The 24277-nt window shown below is 43.6% G+C and overlaps 2 protein-coding genes across 6 annotated transcripts in view; one reads left to right on the forward strand and one right to left on the reverse strand.

Moving 5' to 3' along the window:
* Positions 1-24277, forward strand: part of MRPL45 (mitochondrial ribosomal protein L45) — a 390432-nt gene that overhangs the window by 287163 nt on the left and 78992 nt on the right. The gene's annotated exons all lie outside the window — the stretch shown is intronic.
* The window catches only part of NPEPPS (aminopeptidase puromycin sensitive), a 109134-nt gene that overhangs the window by 67023 nt on the left and 17834 nt on the right, over positions 1-24277 (reverse strand). For all 5 annotated transcript variants that reach the window (XR_007720101.1, XM_050762593.1, XM_050762591.1 and 2 more), the window contains one exon: positions 18090-18174. Coding sequence is in view for 4 of the 5 variants with exons in the window: in XM_050762593.1 (XP_050618550.1) it covers positions 18090-18174 (85 nt within the window). In the remaining variant the exon portion in view is untranslated. The remainder of the gene's footprint in view (positions 1-18089; positions 18175-24277) is intronic.

Consider the following 24277-nt stretch of genomic DNA (forward strand, 5'->3'; position numbering starts at 1 on the left):
TGAGACGGAGTCTCTCGCTCTGTCGCCCAGGCTGGAGTGCAATGACCGGATCTCAGCTCACTGCAAGCTCCGCCTCCCGGGTTTAAGCCATTCTCCTGCCTCAGCCTCCTGAGTAGCTGGGACTACAGGCACCCACCACCTCGCCCGGCTAGTTTTTTGTATTTTTAGTAGAGACGGGGTTTCACCGTGTTAGCCAGGATGGTCTTGATCTCCTGACCCCATGATCCACCCGTCTCGGCCTCCCAAAGTGCTGGGATTACAGGCTTGAGCCACCGCACCCGGCCCCCTTTTTTTTTTTTTTGAGACGGGGTCTCACTGCATTGCCTAGGCTGGACTTGAACTCTTGGGCTCAAGCAATCCTCGTGCCTCAGCCTCCCAAAATGCTGAGATTGCAGGCATGAGCCACTGTGCCAGGCCCCCTTTATGTCTATACATGATAAAACTTAATCACATAGAAGGAGGTATAGGGAAAATGAGAAGTACAAGATGGTATTCTCAAGAGGCCACATTAAAAAAGAGTGAACTTTTTAAAAATAGCTGAAATATTTATTGCTTACACCATCTACACAAGCATCTAGTGGATTCTGCCTTGGCATTACATTGAGATACAGAAATAAAATCTAAAATTCCAGTATCAGAAGTGCCAAGTCAACCGTACTTCAAATTTTCCTTTACAAATTATCTATTTGAAACTCAGAATGTGTTTTCCTCCAAGCCACTGCTATACTTAAATAACAAGTAACCTAAATCACAAAACGCTATATAGCCCACATATACCAGTGTAGCTCAGTACTAGATCAAACACATTGTGAGGTTTTGTTTTTTTATTCAGATGGCAAGTTTCCTATCATATTGTTTATGTGGTTTCAGAAAGCAGTTCATGGTGCACAAAAATAAGGTTCACAGTTCAAAGAAGGCCTACAGTGACCACCTGCTACTTGGAACATACTTTGTTTCTCCACAACGCTGAAAATAATGTTGCAATGGGAAAGAAAACACACCATTCTGGAGGATATCCAAGGGGGATTCAAGTGAAAAATTGAACCAAGAACTTACTTTGTAAAGTTTCAAGGTGACCTCCTGCTCACCCTAGGGCATAAAAGCCAATCAGATATATGCATAGTTACAGTTCAAGCAGTACCTATACTGACAGTCTCGTATTTTCAAATAGATTTCATATTTATATAACATAGTGATGGTCCTATCTTATTAGGCTATCTAAAAAGAATGAGCATGTGCCAAATATAAATCTGGTTCAACAGAACCAAAAAATTCCTTCTAGGGTGCCCCTGCTCTTAATAAATGACTGTGAACTATTTCATTAAAATCACTCAGGATTCTGGACCAGGATTTCCATTGATTATGTGGTCTTACACTGTTACTTAATTTGTCTAGGTCTCAGTTGATCTTTTTTTTTTTTTTTTTTAAGGACTTCATTTCAGGTAATGGAGGAGTATATAACTCAAACTAATTCTCTCTCTTCTACTTGACACCCACAAAACTAAAAAAGCTGGAAGGAAGGGAAAACCTCTTCAAAGAATTATAGAATAAGATAAGGTGATCAAGATGAAGAAGAGGATGAAATTCCATAAAGAGGAAGCTTTGCATTCTAGGCCATTTTTGCTCTGGGGTCATTTGCTGATCTAGCAGAGATATAGCAGATTTGGAAGTGAGGCTGTAGGCCCAGGGACAAAAGTGGGAATCCAGGGCCCATCAACACTGGGGGACTTTGTGGCTGGGTGGGCACTGTGAGGTGTAAGCCACCTCACAGCGTGAACCACCACACATGGCCGCAAGACCCTATCTTAACAAAAAAAAGAAGCCAGGAGCGGTGGCTCACGCCTGTAATCCCAGCACTTTGGGAGGCCGAGGCAGGAGGATCACAAGGTCAAGAGATCAAGACCATCCTGACCAACATGGTGAAACCCCATCTCTACTAAAAATACAAAAATTTAGCCGGGCGTGGTGGCACATGCCTGTAGTCCTAGCTACTCAGGAGGCTGAAGCAAGAGAATCGCTTGAACCCAGGAGGCAGAGGTTGCAGTGAGTTGAGACTGCACCACTGCACTCCAGCCTGGGTGATAGAGCAAGGCTCCGTCTCAAAAAAAAGAAAGAAAAAGAAAAAAGAAAATATATCCTCACAGACAATCCTTTTTTTTTTTCAGCTGCTTAGTCAGTAAGTTCATTGTCTTTATCTGAAAAATCCTCACATACAATTGTTTGATTTAGCTCTCAGCAGCCTCTTCCCAAGCTCTGAGGAAGTTTGCCTTCTTTTGAGCTACCCAATCTTTCTTCTGGGGAAGGGACATTTTGGGACTGTTCCACCTCTTTGTTTTAACTTTTTTCTTGGGCTTCTTCTAATAGACTAGATTCTATCATATAGCAGCATGAGCTTCCTTACACATCTCCTCCCCCATGTCTGGAGTTACTCTGTTCTTTATGTACTGAGAGAACTCTTTCTTGTAAGCATCTTCATCTTCTTCCATTAGGTAACGCATGTAACCTGCAACACTCTCACCATGATGTACTTCGATGCACTTCTGCATTAAATTCCTTGGTTTCAGAATCATAACCAGGGAATCATTTCATACTGCGAAGAACAGACAAGCCTCCATCTATAGCTCACTTCAGGGCCCCAAAAACTTTTAGCCAGTGGTAGTTCTGGCAAGGCCTGCATCCAGACGCACCAGGCTGATCGTCAAGGCTTTCCTTGTTGTAATGCATCTCTAATCACCTCCACTTGGCCTTCATAGATGCTTTCCATGCCAATCCTACTGAGAATCCTATGGGCCAGCATAGGCTGGTTCAACATACTGCAGCATAATTTGTCAGGTCAACCTTCATACCATATTTTGGCAGTTTGTGTGCATTCACTGTGCAGATTATCATATCCTCTTCTATATGGGTATAAGCAACTTGACAAATGATATGTTTGTTACGCTAACTATCATCCTGTAGTTGGGTGTGTTGTATTTATTTTTATCCCGTATCACCAAGCATTTCCAAGCATAGCAATCAGTTTTATCCTCTCATCATCTTCTAAATTTCACTTGGTATCTCTTAAAGTAGGCCACATTCTCGACAATTTTAACAAACCCCATCCTAAAGAACAGCGATGACTTGACACAGTCCTCTCCCTCACAGACAATCTTAAAAGCACATTAGATACAGCTAAAGAAAGAATTCGTGAGTTGAAAGATAAATCAGAATGAAGATCCAAAATAAAACACACGGTGGCAAAAAAGATTAAAAACACAGAGGAGGAAAAAAAGATGCAGGATACTGTTTGAAAGCCAAACATAAATTTAAAAAAGCATGTAAAAAAGATATAATTATGGCAGGGCGCGTTGGCTCACGCCTGTTATCCTAGCACTTTGGGAGGCCAAGGCAGGCAGATCACAAGGTCAGGAATTCCAGACCAGACTGACCAATATGGTGAAACCCCATCTCTACTAAAAATACAAAAATTAGCCTGGCATGGTGGCGCACACCTGTAATCTCAGCTACTCAGAAGGCTGAGGCAGGAGAATCACTTGAACTGGGAGGTGGAGGCTGCAGTGAGACAAGATCAAGCCACTGCACTCCAGCCTCGGCGACAGAGCGAGACTCTGTCTCAAAAAAATAATGATAATAATAGTAATAATAATTACAGTTGGACACGGTGTCTCACACCTGTAATCCCAGTACTTTGGGAGACTCAGGTTGGAGGATTGTTTGAGCCTTGGAGATCAAGACCAGCCAAGGCAACACAGTAAGACCCTGTCTCTACAAAAATTTTTTTATATTAGCCAGGCATGGTGGCACACATCTGTAGTCCCAGGTACTCAGAAGGCTGGGGTTGGAGGATCACTTGCACCCAGGAGGTCAGAGCTGCAGTGAGCTGTAATTGTACCACTGCACTCCAGCCTGAGCAACAGAGTGAGACCCTGTCTCAAAAGAAACAAACAAACAACAAAAAAAAACACTACCTGTTAAAAAACATGGAAATCGCCACGTGCAGTGGCTCACGCCTATAATCCCAGCACTCTGGGAGGCCAAAGCAAACAGATCACCTAAGGATAGGAATTCAAGACCAGCCTGGCCCACATGGTGAAACCCTGTCTCTACAAAAACACAAAAATTAGCCAGGTGTGGTGGTGAATGCATGTAATTCCAGCTACTTGGGAGACTGAAACAGGAGAATCGCTTGAACCCGGGAGGCAGAGATTGCAGCGAGCGGAGATCTAGCCACCACACTCCAGCATGGGTGACAGAGCGAGACTCCGTTTCAAAAAAAAAAAGTGGGGGGTGGGCTGGGTGTGGTGGCTCACACCTGTAATCCCAGCACTTTGGAGGCTGAGGCAGGTGGATCACTTGAGGTCAGGAGCTCAAGACCAGCCTGGCCAACACGGTGAAACCCCATCTCTACTAAAAATACAAAAAATTAGCCAGAAATGGTGGCACAAGGCTGTAATCCTAGCTATTTGGGAGGCTGAGGCAGGAGAACCGTTTGAACCTGGGAGGCGGAGGTTCCAGTGAGCCGAGATCACACCACTGCACCCCAGCCTGGGCAGCAGAGCGAGACTCCATCTCTAAATAAATAAATAAATAAATAAAAATTAACTAATTAATACAAATAAAAACCCACAAAAATTAGTATGGTGGCGTACACCTGAAGTCCCAGTTACTCAAGAGGCTGAGGCATGAGAATTGCTTGAACCCAGGAGGTAGAGGTAGCAGTGGGTTGAGATAGAGCCACCGCACCCCAGCCTGGGTGTCAGAGTGAGACTCTATCCAAAAAAAAAACATGGAATCAAATCGTAATTGCCTGGAGAAGGAGCAGGGAAAAGGGGAGAAAAGGATTATAAAGGGGCATGAGGAAATGTTCTGGGGTGATGAATATGTTCATTATCCTGGTTACATTTATGAGAAAACTTACCAAATTACATATTTTAAGATGTACCCTTTACAGTGTGTCAACATTACAATTACTCTCACAAAGCTATCAAAAAGAGGAAAGAAGCAGCAGTAAGCACCAACAGCCATAACTACTGCCTGGAGAATTTCCCCCAAAACAAACAAACTAAAAAAAGTGTGGGCTGCAGCTAAAAGTAGTACATTTTTAGGATGAAAATTTATAATTTAAATGAATATACAGAAAGAAGGACTGAAAAGTAACAAGCCAAACATCCATCTCAAGACTTCTGTTTGTTTTTTGTTTTTTTGTAAGGGTAGTCAAGTGAAGCAGTGGGAGTGGAGAAGGAATAAATAAATCTGTAACTGGCTATGATTGATAAATTATAAACACCACTGCACTGGGACCAGCCTAAAGAAGATTTTTTAAATCTGCAAAGTAGACCAGGCACGCTGGCAGTGGCTCACACCTGTAATCCCAGCACTTTGGGAAGCCAAGGTGAATGGATCACTTGAGGTCAGGAGTTTAAGACCAGCCTGACCAACGTGGTAAAACCCCGCCTCTACTAAAAACACAAAAATGAGCTGGGTGTGGTGGCACATGCCTGTAATCCTAGCTACTCAGGAGGCTGAGGCATAAGAATCGCTTGAAACCAGGAGGCAGGGATTGCAGTGAGCTGAGATCATGCCACTGCACTCCAGCCTGGGCAACAGAGCAAGACTCCATCTCAAAAAAAAAAAAAAAAAAACCCTTGCAAAGTAAACCCAAAGGAAGTAGAAGTTAATAAAGAAATAATAGTCAACTGAGGTCTAGAAATCAATGGTTAGTTCTTTGGAAAAAAAAAAAGCAAGAAAACTGAAAAAGATCTGGGGATCAAGAAAAAAGTAAAACAGGCCGGGTGTGGTGACTCAGGCCTGTAATCCCAGCACTTTGGGAGGCCATAGCAGGTGGATCACAAGGTCAGGAGTTCGAGACCAGCCTGGCCAACATGGGGGAAACCCCATCTCTACTAAAAACACAAAAATTAGCCACGCGTGGTGGCCCACATCTGTAGTCCCAGCTACTTGGGAGGCAGAGGCAGGATAATTGCTTGAACCCAGAAGGCAGAGGTTGCAGTGAGCCGAGATCACGTCAGCACGAGACCCCATCTCAAAAAAAAAAAGGAAAACAGAAGGCACAAATAAATAAAATGAGCACTGACTATACTACCTAACTTCCCTTCTAATTCTATTAACTTGAAACTCTATAGCAGAGCTTCCCTAACTGTGGCAGATCCAAACATGGATTACAGGTTTATCAAGATAATTCCCTAGGCCCTTGGATCAGCCTGGTAGAGCCTAGAACAATGAGAGATCTCTGATACCCTCCAGTTGTGAGCCTCCTCTTCCTTAAGTACCAGGAAAATATCAGTTTCTACTAATGCCTTGAAAAAAAAAAAGGAAGCATTGATTTGGAGAACAATTAACTCTTACAGCTTCGCACTTAAGAACAGCATATGTGGCTGGGCGTGGTGGCTTGCGCCTGTAATCCCAGCACTGCCGGAGGCTGAGGGCAGGAGGATCACCTGTGGTCGGGGGTTCGAGACCAGCCTGACCAACACGGAGAAACCCCATCTCTACTAAAAATACAAAATTAGCCGGGCATGGTGGCGCATGCCTGTAATCCCAGCTACTCAGGAGGCAGGAGAATCGCTTGAACCCAGGAGGCTGAGGTTATGGTGAGCCGAAATCATGCCATTGCACTCCAGCCTGGGCAGTAAGAGCGAAACTCCATCTCAAAAAAAAAAAAAGGCCGGGCGCGGTGGCTCAAGCCTGTAATCCCAGCACTTTGGGAGGCCGAGACGGGCGGATCACGAGGTCAGGAGATCGAGTCGAGACCATCCTGGCTAACACGGTGAAACCCCGTCTCTATTAAAATACAAAAAAAAAAAAATTAGCCGGGCGAGGTGGCGGGCGCCTGTACTCCCAGCTACTCGGGAGGCTGAGGCAGGAGAATGGCATGAACCCGGGGGGCGGGGCTTGCAGTGAGCTGAGATCCGGCCACTGCACTCCAGCCTGGGCGACAGAGCCAGACTCCGTCTCAAAAAAAAAAAAAAAAAAAAAAAAAAAACAAAGAACAGCATACACTACAATGTTATTAATATGATTCAATGTTTCCTCTCCATTTAATGCAAAAACTACATAATTTACAGCAGTTTTTTATGCTTTCCATTTTCTAAATATTTAAAACACTGTAAAGAATCTTTACAATTAGTAAATAACATGATGGTATTCCTCAAAGGGAGGTAAAATACAAGTTAAAGCTGGTAACAAAATAATCCCAAATACAAAATAATTTTGTTACCCATAAAGTTAACAGAATAGAGCACATGAAGAAATGCATACCTGACAAGTCCCCCCTTATCCGCAGTTTCACTTTCCATAGTTTCAATACCTAGAGTCAACCACAGTCTGAAAATATTAAATGGAAAATTCCAGAAACAAACAATTCATAAGTTTTAAACTGTACTGTTCTGAGCAGTGTGATGAAATCTTGTGCCCTCCCATTCCATCCTGCCCAGAACATGAATCATCGCTTTCTCCGACCTATCCATGCTGTATATGCTACCAGCCCATTAGTCACCTCCTAGCCATCTCAGTTATCAGATTCACTGTCAATGTATCACAAGGCTTGCGTTCAAGTAACCTTTATTGTACTTAATAATGGCCTCAAAGCACAATAGTAGTGATGCTCGCAGTTTGGAAATGTCAAAGAAGAAGGGTGAGTACAATACAATAAGATACTATAACAGAGGCTGGGCACAGTGGCTTATGCCTGTAATCCTAGCACTTTGGGAGGCTGAGGTAGGAGGATCGCTTGAAGCCAGGAGTTCAAGACCAACTTCAGCAACAAAGCCAGACCTGACTCACAAAAAATTTTTAAAAATTAGCTTGGTGTGTTGGTGCATACCTATAGTCCTAGCTAACTGGGAGGCTGAAGCAGGAGGATCACTTGAGCCCAGCAGTATGAGGCTGCAGTGAGATATGATGGCACCACTGCACTCCAACCTGGAAAACAGAGTGAGACTCTGCCTCTAAAAATAAATAAATGAAATAAATTTTTTTAAAAAGAAGATATTGGCTGGGCACAGTGGCTCACGTCTGTAATCCCAACACTTTAGGAGGCCGAGCAGGGAGGATCACCTGAGGTCAGGAGTCTGCAACCAGCCTGACCAACATGGAGAAACCCTGTCTCTACTAAATATACAAAATTAGCCAGGCGTGGTGGCGCATGCCTGTAATCCCAGCTACTCAGGAGGCTGAGGCAGGAGAATTGCTTGATCTCGGAAGGCAGAGGTTGTAGTGAGCTGAGATCAGACCATCGCACTCCAGCCTGGGCAACAAGAGTGAAACTCCATCTCAAAAAAAAAAAAAAAAAAAAGACACTGTGGCTGGGCGCAGTGGCTCACACCTGTAATCCCAGCACTTTGGGAGGCCAAGACAGGCGGATCACGAGGTCAGAAGACGGAGACCATCCTGGCTAACACGGTAAAACTCCATCTCTACTAAAAACACAAAAAATTAGCCGGGTGTGGTGGCATGCAACTGTAGTCCCAGCTACTCAGGAGGCTGAGACAGGAGAATCACTTGAACCCGGGAGGCAGAGGTTGCAGTGAGCCGAGATCACACTACTGCACTCTAGCCTGGGTGACAGAGCAAGACTCCATCTCAAAAAAAAAAAAAAAAAAAAGATATTCTAATTGGGAGGCCGAGGCGGGCGGATTACCTGAGGTCAAGAGTTGCCTGGCAGGGCCGGGCGCGGTGGCTCAAGCCTGTAATCCCAGCACTTTGGGAGGCTGAGACGGGCGGATCACAAGGTCAGGAGATTGAGACCATCCTGGCTAACCCGGTGAAACCCCGTCTCTACTAAAAAATACAAAAAACTAGCCGGGCGAGGTGGCGGGCGCCTGTAGTCCCAGCTACTCGGGAGGCTGAGGCAGGAGAATGGCGTGAACCCGGGAGGCGGAGCTTGCAGTGAGCTGAGATCCGGCCACTGCACCCCAGCCTGGGCGGCAGAGCGAGACTCTGTCTCAAAAAAAAAAAAAAAAAAAAAAAAAAGAGTTGCCTGGCCAACATGGTGATTACCTGAGGTCAAGAGTTACCTGGCCAACATGGTGAAACCCCATCTCTACTAAAAATACAAAAATATTAGCCAGGCATGGTGACGCGTGCCTGTAATCCCAGCTACTCAGGAGGCTGAGGCAGGAGAACTGCTTGAACCCCGGAGGCAGAGGTTGCAGTCAGCTGAGATCACACCATTGCACTCTAGCCTGGGCAACAGAGCAACGTCTCAAAAAAAAAAAAAAAGAGAGAGAGAGAGAGAGACACACACACACACAACATTCACGTAACTTTTATTACAGTATATTGTTATAATGGTTCTATTTTTTATTAATGTTAATTTCTTACTATTTCTAATGTAAAAATTAAACTTTATCATAGTACATATGTATAAGGAAAAACATAGTGTATATAAGTTTTGGTACTATCTGTGGTTTCAGGCATACCATTGGGGGTCTTAGAATACAACCGCCATAGATAAGGAGGAACTACTATATGACAGACTTACTCCATTTATCTAAATTTTCTTCATTTCATTCAATGTATATTTATTAAATCCCTACTATATGTCAGATACCAGGGAAAACCACAAATGAAAAAAGAATGAATCACGATTACTGGTCCTCAAGGATTTTTTTTTTTTTTTTTTTTTGAGACAAAGTCTCGCTCTTGTCCCCCAGGCTGGAGTGCAATGGCGCGATCTTGGCTCACTGCAACCTCTGCCTCCCGGGTTCAAGTGATTCTCCTGCCTCAGCCTCCCAAGTAGCTGGGATTACAGGAGCCTATCACCACGCCTGGCTAATTTTTGTATTTTTTTTTTTAGTAGAGATGGGGTTTCACCACGTTGGCCAGGCTGGTCTCGAACTGCTGACCTCAGGTGAGTCGCCTGCCTCAGCCTCCCAAAGTGCTGGGATTACAGCCATGAGCTACCATGCCTGACCCCTCAAGGATCTTAAGATTCCATTGAAAAGCAGTACATGGCCGGGCACAGTGGCTCACGCCTGTAATCCCAGCACTTTGGGAGGCCGAGGCGGGCGGATCACGAGATCAGGAGATTGAGACTATCCTGGCTAACACAGTGAAACCCCGTCTCTACTAAAAATACAAAAAATTAGCCGGGCTTGGTGATGGGCGCCTGTAGTCCCAGCTACTCAGGAGGCTGAGGCAGGAGAATGGCGTGAACCTGGGAGGCGGAGCTTGCAGTGAGCCAAGATCGTGCCACTGCACTCGAGCCTGGGCGACAGAGCGAGACTCCGTCTCAAAAAAAAAACACAAGAACAGTAGTACAGACATGACACAAACAAATAATTGCAATATGGTATGGTTACATTAATGACAGGCAATACAGTGGCAAGTACATGGACCCTAGATCCAAACCGCCTGGGTTTGAATCCTGGCTCTAACATTTATCAGCTTTATTACCCAAAGTAAATTAGATAACCTCTCTGTGCCTAGGGTTGTTCTCTATATGAACATGTAATGTACTTCGTGCCTGGTATAGAGTAAACACTGAACTCATCATTATTTTTATAATTATCACTATTAAACCTTATATTATGAAAAACGTTTCACTTGGTTAGGCACCTAACCTGAACTGGTTCCCTCTATAATCAGTAACATAAAACATTCCCTCTATAATCAGTAATAAGCCAACTAAATTCCTAAAACAGCAGTCACTAAAGCAATCCATATCACCTTAAGGCTATTTAAATAATGTTTTAAAACTTACCAAATATAACCAAGACAAAATTTAAAACTATTCTACTCTCATATACTTTGTATATAGCCATATGGAAACCTACACAGGTTCTTTATCAGACAGCCCCTGAATATTATTCAAAACCAACAAATGTAAAAGTGAAAGAATGCAAATACACTGTAAACTTCATGTTCTTTATCTCTGATTTGCACTAAAAAGGAATAAAGGGGCTGGCTAACTATCACTTGCTCCTTCTAACGCTGATATTTCTTTATTTGACTCCAGTTTGAACTAATGATACTTAAGCGTTGTTTATTTGAGAATGGATCCATCCTGCATAGAAAACAGAATATATTTCACAGATAAGTGTAGAAATCCAAACAAGGGCCAGGTACAGTGGCTCACTTCTGTAATCCCAGCACTTTGGGAAGCTGAGGTAGGAGGACTGCTTGAGTCTTGGAGTTTGAGACCAGCCTGGGGAACATTGTGAAAAACCACCTCCACAAAAATTTAAAAATTAGCCAGGTGTGGTGGCACATGCGTGCCATCCCAGCTCTTCAGGAGGCTGTGGTGGGACAGTAACTGGAGCCCAGGAGGCTGCAGTAAGCCATGACTGTACCACTGCATTTTAGTCTGGGTGACAGAGAAAGGCCCGTCTCAAAAAAAAAAAAAAAAAAAGAAAAGAAAGAAATTCCAACAAACAAGATCAGAAATTAGAAACTTAAGATTCCTGTCTTTTTTTTTTTTTTTTTTTTTTTTGAGACGGAGTCTCGCTGTGTGGCCCAGGCTGGAGTGCAGTGGCCCGATCTCGGCTCACTGCAAGCTCCACCTCCCGGGTTCACGCCATTCTCCCGCCTCAGCCTCCGAGTAGCTGGGACTACAGGCGCCCGCCACCACGCCCGGCTAGTTTTTTGTATTTTTAGTAGAGACGGGGTTTCACCATGTTAGCCAGGATGGTCTCGATCTCCTGACCTCGTGATCCACCCGCCTCGGCCTCCCAAAGTGCTGGGATTACAGGCTTGAGCCACCGCGCCCGGCCCAAGATTCCTGTCTTAATGTTAACACTATATAAACCATTCCTCTTTGAAAAATATGCCTTCTGTTTGTCACTATTGTCTTGGCAATTAGTTATAGCTTCTGGCAAGCAAAGAAACCTATTTCAGACTTGCGTTCACACATTAAACTATCACTTAAACAGGAGTATTTAAGGTCTGGTGCAGTGGCTCACGTCTGTAATACCAGCACTTTGGGAGGCCAAGGTGGGCAGATCACCTGAGGTCTAGAGTTTGAGACCAGCCTGGCCAAAATGGGGAAACCCCATCTCTACTAAAAATACTAAAATTAGACATGTTTGGTGGCACACATCTGTAATCCCAGCTACTTGGGAGGCTGAGGCACGAGAATCGCTTCAACCCAGGAGACAGAGGCTGCAGTGAGCCGAGATCGCACCACTGCACTCCAGCCTGGGCGATGAGTGAGACTCTGTCTCAAATAATAATGATAAAAATATTTAATAAAAACTCCTTGAATGACACAAATTACTACTTAAGCAAAAAGAACCTTGATATTTACAGGGGTAAAAAGTTCAAATAAATACTAAATTTCATTTATTATTATACATAAGCCAAGGGAATTTACTATATGCAAGAGAATCACTGTTCAGACAGTGAGCTGAGGGGCCAGAATTTGTGAAATAGAAGGGGTCCTTTTCACACAGTATTTACTTGAAGTTTCACAATAATCAAAGGTATCTGCTTCTAGCCCAATTATTCATGCATACACATCAACAAGATTTAAATTAACCAAAATGTTAAATGTGTATTAAGCAGCCACCATATAATGTAGGTTTGGGAACCAGTATTTAAATGGAAGAGTGTATATTCAGAGTAAAGTTCCACTGAGAAATAGAAAAGTCTGTAAAAACCGGTCTTGTCTTAATACAAGAAACTGATGCTGACTTCTGTAATATAGCTAAATAGTCTCTTGATGTGTAGTTGGCACAATTCCAGAAATCTAAACTGCTAGCAAATTTGCTTACATCTGGTATAACTGTTACTATATCTAAAGAAAGGGATGAGAAACAAACCTTTAATCTTTACTTGAAATGATCTCTTTTATTTTTGCAAAGAGAAAAGGGTACACAACTAATATCCAAACAGAGTTAACAAAAGGCCTATTAAGGATTATTTTAAAACAAGTTCTTTATAAAAAAACAGAAAAGAAAGTTCTACTAGTTCTAGAATAAGTCCCAAGATTATTCAGTGACTAGATGGTCACAAAATGTTAATTAGGAGTTCTAATTTGTAGACTTATAATACCACATATTAAATCAAGTTTAGAAACTTTAAAGAGTATAAAAATCTAAAAAGATAGCACAAAAGAGAACTCAAGCTGAAGATGCAAAATATCCTTTTAGTAAGTCAAAGACTAACCATGAAAGTAGAAACCTAATTTAAAATTCACTCAGCCAGGCGTGGTGGCTCACGTCTGTAATCTCAGCACTTTGGAAGGCCAAGGCAGGTGGATCACCTGAGGTCAGGAGTTTGAGACCAGCCTAACATGGTGAAACCCTGTCTCTACTAAAAATACAAAAATTAGCCCAGCGTGGTGGTGCATGCCTGTAATCCCAGCTACTCCAGAGGCAGGAGAATCACTTGAACCCGGGAGGCGGAGGTTGCAGTGAGCCGAAATTGTGCCACTGTAGTCTAGCCTGGGCAATACAGCAAGACTCTGTCTCAAATAAAAAAAAACAAAACAGAGACATATGCCCATAGGTCTTTCAGGATGACTGCACATATCACAAAAAAATGGCCTTTTTCTTCAAATAAAAACTTACACGAAGAAGCAACAATTTCATGCCTTAAAAGTAATTTTCTGATTTTACTTTTAAAGTGCCAAGATTTAGTGGCTGCAGATACCTAAATCACTCTTGCAGAAGGCAATCATAAGTATCAACAGGCACTAGATGAGATTAGCTGGGTTTAAATATGACTTCTCCTATTGACTCATTTATTCCCATCACCAGCATACAATCCTGGAAAGAACTAACAAATTTGTAACTCCCAGTTTCTGAAGAAACATGTTATAACCTCACATAAGGTAAAAATAATGAAATGCTACCATGTCCAAAGGCAAAAGTAAGCTCTGTGTGTGTATGTGTGTGCATGTGTGTGTGTGTGTGTGTGTGTGTGTGTGTGTGTAAGGCCAAATCTATCCCTGTTCCCGATCCAAACTTTTTTTTTGTTTTTGAGAGTCTTGCTCTGTCACCCAGGCTGGAGTGCAGTGGCACAATCTTGGCTCACTGCAACTTCCGCCTCCCGGGGTCAGGCGATTCTCCTGCCTTCAGGCTCCCAAGTAGCTGGAATTACAGGCGCCCGCCACCACGCCCAGCTAATTTTTTTTTTTTTTTTTTTTTTGAGACGGAGTCTTGCTGTGCCGCCCAGGGTAGAGTGCAGTGGCACGATCTCGGCTCACTGCAAGCTCTGCCTCCTGGGTTCACGCCATTCTCCTGCCTCAGCCTCCCAAGTAGCTGGTACTACAGCGGCCCACCACTACGCCTGACTAATTTTTTTGTATTTTTAGTAGAGACAGGGTTTCACTGTGTTAGCCAGGATGGTCTCGATCTCCTGACCTCGTGATCCGCCCGCCTCGGCCTCCCAAAGTGCTGGGATTACAGGCGTAAGCCACTGCACCCGGCCGCCCCCAATTCAAACTTTAACAACTCATACAACTTCCCATTCTCTTAAACTGTAAAATTACATGGGCTTACACGACTCCAGGTTTTTCCTGCTGCTGTGGTAGAAAAGTGTTGAGAAATGTACCTTAGCTAGTTCTGAAGGAAAATATTTTTTTTTGAGACAGAGTCTCTCTCTGTCGCCCAGGCTGGAGTGCAGTGGCGCGATCCCAGCTCACTGCAACCTCCATCTCCCGGTTCAAGCAATTCTCTGCCTCAGCCTCCCGAGTGTTGCGGGAAGTCAGGGACCCCGAACAGAGGGACCAGTTGAAGCCGTGGCAGAAAAACATAAATTGTGAAGATTTCATGGGCATTTATTAGTTCCCCAAAATTAATACTTTTATAATTTCTTATGCCTGTCTTTACTGCAATCTCGGAACATAAATTGTGAAGATTTCATGGACACTTATAACTTTCCCAATCAATACCCTTGTGATTTCCTATGCCTGTCTTTACTTTAATCTCTTAATCCCATCATCTTCTTTGTAAACTAAGGAGGATATATGTCACCTCAGGACCCTGTAATGATTGCGTTAACTGTACAAATTGTTTGTAGACCATGTGTGTTTAAAACTTGCTGGTTTTACGGCTCGGGGAGCATCACGGAACCTGCCGACATGTGATGTCTCCCCCAGACATCCAGCTTTAAATTTCTCTCTCTTGTGCTCTTTCCCTTTATTTTTCAACCCAGCCAAGACACTTAGGGAAAGAGAAAAGAACCCACGTTAAATATCGGGGGTGGGGTTTCACCCGATACCTGAGTAGCTGGGATTACAGGCACCCGCCGCCACACCCAGCTAATTTTTGTATTTTTAGCAGAGATGGAGTTTCACCATCTTGGCCAGGCTGGTCTTGAACTCCTGACCTCATGATCCACCTGCCACAGCCTCCCAAAGTGCTGGGATTACAGGTGTGAGCCACCGCCCCAGCATTGAATACATATTATGTATCTAAAATAATTTGATGTTTTATCAGAATCTCTCTCCAAATCTTCTTTTCCATTAAGTTTTCATCACTCTCTTGACTCTCTTAGTAAGAACACTAACTGGGCTTCCGTGATATACAAATCATTATGAGCTTAGCACCATTCAGTTATGCATATTCAAAACTTTTCAGTCAGGTCGGGCACAGAGGCTCACACCTGTAATCCCAACACTTTGGGAGGCTGAGGCAGGTGGATCACAAGGCCAGGAGCTCAAGACCAGCCTGACCAACATGGTGAAACTCCATCTCTACTAAAAATACGAAAATTAGCCGGGCGTGGTGGCACATGCCTGTAATCCCAGCTAATCAGGAGGATGAGGCAGGAGAATTGCTCAAACTCAGGAGGCGAAAGTTGCAGCAAGCCAAGATTGTTGGGTGACAGAGCAAGACTCCATCTCAAAAAAAAAAAAAAAAACTTTTCAGTCACCTGAATTCTATCAACATTTTTAGTACAGGAAGATAAAAAACAAACTTGAGCTGAAACCATGCCAGCTGGAAGGTGCACATTTATATTACTAGATCTACCGATCTACATACCACTTTAAAACCATACATCGAATTTAAACATTCTCTACCTGCAACAAAGAAAGCCTTGTTGATTTGATATACCTGGCTAGAATACTTCTATTTTTCTCCACAGTTAAAGAAATTAATTCATCACTCTTTCATTTACCAGACAATTTTTCAAAAGCTGGCACTCACTCAAGTCCATTTGAATAATGTTTTCCCAGCAGTTTGATCTAATTTACAATCAATTGAACTTAAGTACTTCTTGGGAATAGTATGTTCAACTGCTACTACTTTGACTTTCTATAGACAAAACAGTTTAAGAAAAAATCATAAATGTTATGAGGCCTTAAAATGAAACTTCTTTTCAGTATAATGTAAAGGAGAGAAAATCAAAATATAAAATGTAAGTTAAAAGATCAAATCTGTAAATTATTTTATATCAAAGAAGTCTCAGAGTAACCAATAAACCATTTTGACAAGGAATGTCTAGGTGAAATCAAAACTAAAAAGGCGACCAGGTGTGGTGGCTCTTGCCTGTAATCCCAGCAACCTGGGAGGCTGAAGGGGTCAGATGCCTTGAGCCCAGGGGTTCAAGACCAGCCTGGGCAATATAGTAAGACCCCATATCTACAAAAAAATACAAATATGAATATTAGCCAGGCACGGTGGTACACGCCTGTAGTATCAGCTGCTTGGGAAGGTGAGGTGGGAGGATGGCTTGAGACCAGGAGACAGAGGTTGTGGTAGTTGAGATCATGCCACTGCGCCCCAGCCTGGGTGACAGAGCGAGATTGTCTCAAAAAAAAAAAAAAAAAAAACAAGTAAAAAGCAATTCAGCTTCAATACTGATGTACTTGTAAGAGTTTATGCCAAACTTGGTATCTATTTAAAAAGCAGCTTATACGGGAATAAGATTTCCAGTCAAAATGGACTGCTTTCATACTAAAATTATAAGGTCTAAAATAGTTCTCATTTTATAGACACTAACGGAGTTCCACATTCTATACCATGTTTCTTTTTAACATGTTCTTCCCCTATAACTAACTCCATTATCTAGCGTCTAATCTTCATATTGTCTCATAAAGCAAATGTTTTTCTCCCAATTATGAGTATGCTTATCTCAATTTTAAACTATAGTACAAAAAGGAAAAAAAAAACTTCAAGAAAAACATAAAAACGAAGCCTCTTTAAGGAGACTTTCATGTTCAAAGTACTTAATTTTTCGAATAACTCATCAGCTTTATTATGCATATTATATCCATTTTATATGTATGAAAATGTGATTTCCTTAATATCACAAAATAAGTTAATTTTGGAAATAGAATTTAAATTGTGACATTTGGCCGGGTGTGGTGGCTCACGTCTGTAATCCCAGCACTTTGGGAGGCAGGCAGATCACCTGAGGTCAGGAGTTCAAGACCAGCCTGGCCAACATGACAAAACTCTGTCTCTACTAAATATACAAAAATTAGCTGGGTATGGTGGCAGGCACCTGTAATCCCAGCTACTCAGGAGCCTGAGGCAGGGAGAACTGCTTGAACCCAGGAGGCGGAGATAGCAGTGATCTGAGATCACGCCACTGCATTCCAGCATGGGTGACAGAGCAAGACTCTGTCTCAAAAAAAATAAAAATAAATTTAAAAATAAAATAAATTGTGACATTTACTTTATTTCACAATCCTGTTAGGTTATACTATTCAATATTTCCCATAAACATTTACCCCTCTTTTTTTTCTTTTTCTTTTTTTGAGTCAGGGTCTCACTCTGTTGCACAGGCTGGAGTGCAGTAGTACAATCATGGCTCCCTGCAGCCTCGGCCACCGGGGCTCAATAGATCCTCCCACCTCAGCCTCCCAAGTAGCTGGGACTACAGGCACACCCCACTATGCCTAGCTAATATTTCTGTTTGTTTGTCTGTTTGTTTTTGTTTTGTCATGTGGCCCAGGCTGGTCTCAAACTCATGGGCTCAAGGATTTGCTCGCCTCGGCCTCCCAAATTGCTGGGATTACAGGCATGAACCACTTCACCCAGCTGAATTTACCCATTTCTAAAGTAACAAACATTGAAATCTTAACCTGAAAATGTCTCTCTCTCTCACTTACACACACACACCCACCCCCCAACATATGCACATGCAGACAGCAAATTAAAATGGAAAACAGCTCTTACCTTCATCTCCTTCTGGTGCATATGAAGCTGTAATAATATCAATATCAGCACAATTCATCACAATCTGATTAGTTGCCTGCCTCACCTAAGGGGAAAAGAAAAACCAACAGTGTCAGAAACAGCCTACATTAACAGTATATACAACTTGACCAGGTGTGTTGGTGCACACCTGTAATCCCAGCACTTTGGGAGGCCAAGCAAAGAGGATCGCGTGAGCCCAGGAGTTTGAGACCAGCCTGGACAACATGGCGAAACCCTGTCTCTACAAAAAATACAAAAATTGGCCAGGTGTTGTCATGTGTGCCTATAGTCCCAGCTACTCGGGAAGTTGAAGTGGGAGGACTGCTTGAGCCCAGGAGGTTGAGGCTGCAATAAGCTGTGATCGTGCAGCTGCACTCCATCCTGGGCAACTGAGCAAGACTCTGTGTCTCTCAAATAATAATAACAATGATAACAGTAACAGACTTGGACTAATATCAGAGTCAATTTTTTATTTTTTATTTTTATTTATTTATTTTTTTTTGAGACGGAGTCTCGCTCTGTAGCCCGGGCTGGAGTGCAGTGGCCGGATCTCAGCTCACTGCAAGCTCCGCCTCCCAGGTTTACGCCATTCTCCTGCCTCAGCCTCCCGAGTAGCTGGGACTACAGGCGCCCGCCACCTCGCCCGGCTAGTTTTTTGTATTTTTTAGTAGAGACGGGGTTTCACGGTGTTCGCCAGGATGGTCTCGATCTCCTGACCTCGTGATCCACCCGTCTCGGCCTCCCAAAGTGCTGGGATTACAGGCTTGAGCCACCGCGCCTGGCCTGAGTCAATTTTTTAAAATCCAGACTTTGCTAAAACCTAGACTGAGAATTTATGCATCAATGGTATAAATAAATGAAGTTTTAATAATCCAAAACAACTCATATTTTCCAAATTATATTAAATAATGAATGTTTAAGTATTTCACATCACTTACATCTAACCAATGAGCCACATAAAACAATGTTTTCTATTTAAACCTTGATTTTAAACTATTAAAGGGCTGGGCACAGTGGCTCATGCCTGTAATCCCAACACTTTGGGAGGCTGAGGCAGGAGTATTGCTTGAGGTCAAAAATTCAAGACCAGCTTGGGCAACATAGAGACAAAAAAAATTTTTTTAATTAGGTGGCTGTGATGGTACACACCTATAGTCCTAACTACTGGAGAGGCTGAGGGAAGAGGATCCCTTAAGCCCAGGAGGTCAAGCGAGGCTGCAGTGAGCTATGATTACACCACTGACCTCCAACCTGAACAACAGAGACTCTGTCTCAAAAAATAAAAGTAGGTTGGGGGCTCACACCTGTAATCTTGGCACTTTGGGAGGCTGAGGCAGGCGGACCACTTGAAGTCAGGAGTTTGAGATCAGCCTGGCCAATATGGTGAAACCCCATCTCTAATAAAAATTATCCGGGTTGGCTGGGCACAGTGGCTCACGCCTGTAATCCCAGCACTTCGGAAGGCCGAGGCAGGCGGATCGTGAGGTCAGGAGATCGAGACCATCCTGGCTAACACGGTGAAACCCCGTCTCTACTAAAAATACAAAAAATTTGCCATGCGTCATGGCGGGTGCCTGTAACCCCAGCTACTCGGGAGGCTGAGGCAGGAGAATTGCTTGAACTCAGGAGGCAGAGGTTGCAGTGAGTCGAGATCGTGCCATTGCACTCCCACCTGAGTGACAGAGAAACACTCCATCTAAAAAAAAAAAAATTATCCGGGCCTGGTGGCACACAACTGTAATCCCAGCTACTCAGGATGCAGAGGCAGGAGAATCACTTGAACCCAGGAGTTGAGGTGGCAATGGACTGAGATCGCACCATTGCACTGCAGACTGGGCAACAGAGTGAGGCTACGTCTCAAAAAAAAAAAAAATAACAAAAATTAGCCAGGCACGGTGGCATAGGCCTGTAATTCCAGCTACTCAGGGAACTGAGGCACGACAATTGCTTAAACCCAGGAGGTGGAGATTGCAGTGGGCTGAAATCGTACCACTGCACTCCAGCCTGGATTACAGAGTGAGACTCTATCTCAAAAATAAATAAATAAATAAATAAACACTTTCAATTTCATAAAAATCTTAATTAGGAAACATTTCTTAAAACATATTGCGGCCGGGCGCGGTGGCTCAAGCCTGTAATCCCAGCACTTTGGGAGGCCGAGACGGGCGGATCACAAGGTCAGGAGATCGAGACCATCCTGGCTAACACGGCGAAACCCCGTCTCTACTAAAAACACAAAAAATTAGCCGGGCGAGGTGGCGGCGCCTGTGGTCCCAGCTACTCGGGAGGCTGAGGCAGGAGAATGGCGGGAACCCGGGAGGCGGAGCTTGCAGTGAGCTGAGATCTGGCCACTGCACTCCAGCCTGGGCGACAGAGCGAGACTCCGTCTCAAAAAAAAAAAAAAAAAAAACATATTGCAATAATTATATATTTTAATCTGCATATCAAACTCACCATGAGGCCCTCTGTGAGGATAGAGGAAGAAGGCTGAGACCATAACTTTATGTTAAAACTTTATACGATAACCCTCACCACCGAGTGCGGTGCCTCACACCTGTAATCCTAGCACTTTTAGAGGGTCAGGCGGGCAGATCACTTGAGGCCAGGAGTTCAAGCCAGCCTGGCTGACATAGTTAAGACCCCATCTCTACTAAAAAATACAAAAATTAAGGCCGGGCGTGGTGGCTCACACCTGTAATCCCAGCGCTTTGGGAGGCCGAGGCAGGCGGATCATGAGATCAGGAGATCGAGACCATCCTGGCTAAAATGGTGAAACCCCGTCTCTAGTAAAAATACAAAAAATTAGCTGGGCATGGTGGCGGGCCCCTGTAGTACCAGTTGCTGGGGAGGCTGAGGCAGGAGAATGGCGTGAACCCGGGAGGTGGAGCCTGCAATGAGCCGAGATAGCGCCACTGCACTTCAGCCTGGGCAACAGAGCGAGACTCAGTCTCAAAAAAAAAAAAAAAAAAAAAAAACTTAGCCGAGCATGGTGGCACACGCTTGTACTCCCAGCTACTTGGGAGGTTAACACACTAGAATCACTTGAATCCAGGAGGCAGAAGTTGCAGTGAGTCGAGATCATGCCGCTGCACTCCAGCCTGGGCAACAGAGCATGACTTTGTCTCAAAAACGAAACAAAACAAAACTTCATAAAATACTCTTTAATTTTTTTATTTAGATTTAAATGTAAATCTAAAATTGAATTGAAATTTTTTAAATTTAAAAATCTTTTAATTTTATTTTCCCAAAGAGACATTTCAGACGTAATACATACTAATGACCCACCACCCAAATTAAATCAACTTTTAAGGTTTTGTCGCTGGGCATGGTGGCTCATGCCTGTAATCCCTGCACTTTGGGAGGCCGAGGCAGGTGGATCACAAGGTCAGGAGATCAAGACCATCCTGGCTAACACGGTGAAACCCCGTCTCTACTAAAAATACAAAAATTTAGCAGGGCATGGTGGCGGGCGCCTGTAGTCCCAGCTACTCAGGAGGCTGAGGCAGGAGAATGGCGTGAACCTGGGAGGCGGAGCTTGCAGTGAGCGGAGATCGTGCCACTGCACTCCAGCCTGGGCAACACAGCGAGACTCTGTCTCAAAAATAAATAAACAAACAAACAAACGAGCATCTTGGTCCATGTTTTCCTGTGCACACGTGAGAGAATTTTTCCAGGGAAAGAAACCAAATAGTGGACTTTCTGGATTGTTGGACATAAATCTTCAACTTTACCAAGAACTGCCAAACTATCCTCTAGACTGGTGTCAGTTGACATTCCCATGAGCAAAGAATAAAGAAATCCCACTTTCAGCATGTTCTGAAAAACTTTAATATTTTTGACAATCTAATGGGTATTAAATGATAGTCCTGGCCAGGCACAGTGGCTCACACCTGTAATCGAAGCACTTTGGGAGGCTAAGGCAGGTATATTACTTCAGGTCAGGAATTCACCACCACCCTGACCAACATGGTGAAACCCCGTCTCTACTAAAAAAAAAAAAAAAAAGGCTGGGCACGGTGTCTCACGCCTGTATTCCCAGCACTTTGGGAGGCCGAGGTTGGCGGATCACGAGGTCAGGAGATTGAGACCATCTTGGCTAACATGGTGAAACCCTGTCTCTACTAAAAATACAAAAAATCAGCCGGGTGTGGTGGTGGGCGCCTGTAGTCCCAGCTACTCAGGAGGCTAAGGTAGGAGAATGGCGTGAACCTGTGAGGCGGAGCTCGCAGTGAGCCGAGGTCGCGCCACTGTACTCCAGCCTGGGTGACAGAGCAAGACTCCGTCTCGGAAAAAAAAAAAAAAAAAGAAATACAAAATTAGCCAGGCATGTGGCGCATGCCTGCAATCCCAGCTACTTGGAAGCCTGAAGCAGGAGAATCACTTGAACCCGGGCAGTGGAGGTTGCACTCAGCTGAGATTGAGCCATTGCACTCCAGCCTGGGAAACAAGAGCACAACTCTGTCTCAAAAATAAAAAAATAAAAAAATTTTTAATGACAGCCCATTGGTTTAATCAGAATTTCCCTGATTACTAATAACATTGGTTACTATGCATCTTTTCTCATAGACATATGTGTGTGTGTGTTTCATTAAGTTTTTCCACTGTGAATTGCTTGTTTAAAACTCTTGTGCATTTTTTGTTGTTGTTGTTGTTTTTGAGATGGAGTCTCGCTCTCTCACTCAGGCTGGAGTGCAATGATGCTATCTTGGCTCACTGCAACCTCTGCCTCCTGGGTTCAAGCAATTCTCCTGCCTCAGCCTCCTGAGTAGCTGGGATTACAGGTGTATGCCACCATGCCCATCTAATTTTTGTATTTTCAGTAGAGATGGGGTTTCACCATGTTGGTCAGGCTGGTCTCGAACTCCTGACCTCGTGATCCACCTACCTCAGCCTCCCAAAGTGCTAAGATTACAGGCGTGAGCCACCGCGCCTGGCCACTTGTGCATTTTTCAATTTAGTCATAACCTTGCCTATATGCATTTATTTTGCTGTTTTAAATACAACTTCAAATTCATTTCCAGATATCTGAATGTTCTAAATCTAAAATAACAAAAACACAGATGCCCTAAATCACAAAGAAATGCCTCCAGAAGCAGGTAAGTACAGCAAGCCATGTGGAAGCTGTGCACAACCCCTTAAAAGGAGGAGATGGTAGCCATTTATTGCAGCCAATGAATTATTGCTATGGTGACTCGCAGGTTTAGTGCTGACAGATCTTCCATTTTTTTTTTTTTTTTTGAGACGGAGTTTCGCTCTTGTTGCCCAGGCTGGAGGGCAGTGGCGCGATCTCGGCTCACCGCAACCTCTGCCTCCCAGGTTCCAGCGATTCTCCTGCCTCAGCCTCCCCAGTAGCTGGGATTACAGGCATGTGCCACCATGCCCGGGTAATTTTTGTATTTTTAGTAGAGACGGGGTTTCTCCATGTTGGTCAGGCTGGTCTTAAACTCCCTACCTAAGGCGATCCGCCCCCCTCGGCCTCCCAAAGTGCTGGGATTACAGGCATGAGTCACCGCACACAGCCTGATCTTCCAATTTTTTTAGAAAAAACTATAAATTCAGATTTCATGTGCAATATCTCAATTTTTTATTAATGGTAACTAATTAAAGTTTTCAGAAACATTGTATAGACCAAACAAAATCTGTGTGCAGGTCAACAATGCTCTTAGACAACTGAACATACCACAAAACTAAGAACATCAGAGTAATATGATATCTGCATGAAAAATCTATATATGAGTAATCATTTTATTAACAACCAATATATATTTAAACATGATTAGCTGGCAACTAAAATTACCTGACCTAAATGAGAGAGAGTAAGTTACAAAGTCTACAACGAGCTATTCAAAATATCTAACACATAAAGTGAAAATATCTTGGCTCACAAAAAAAAAAAAATGCTTCTCATAAATCTTCGTGATTCAAAACAAAGATGTCACTTCATGAATGGCTTATCTTTTTTTTTTTTTGAGACGGAGTCTTGCTCTGTCGCCCAGGCTGGGGTGCAGTGGCCGGATCTCAGCTCACTGCAAGCTCCACCTCCCGGGTTTACGCCATTCTCCTGCCTCAGCCTCCTGAGTAGCTGGGACTACAGGCGCCCACCACCTCGCCCGGCTAGTTTTTTGTATTTTTTAGTAGAGATGGGGTTTCACCGTGTTAGCCAGGAT

Source organism: Macaca thibetana, chromosome 16, assembly GCF_024542745.1.
Source record: "Macaca thibetana thibetana isolate TM-01 chromosome 16, ASM2454274v1, whole genome shotgun sequence".
Lineage (NCBI taxonomy): Eukaryota > Metazoa > Chordata > Mammalia > Primates > Cercopithecidae > Macaca > Macaca thibetana.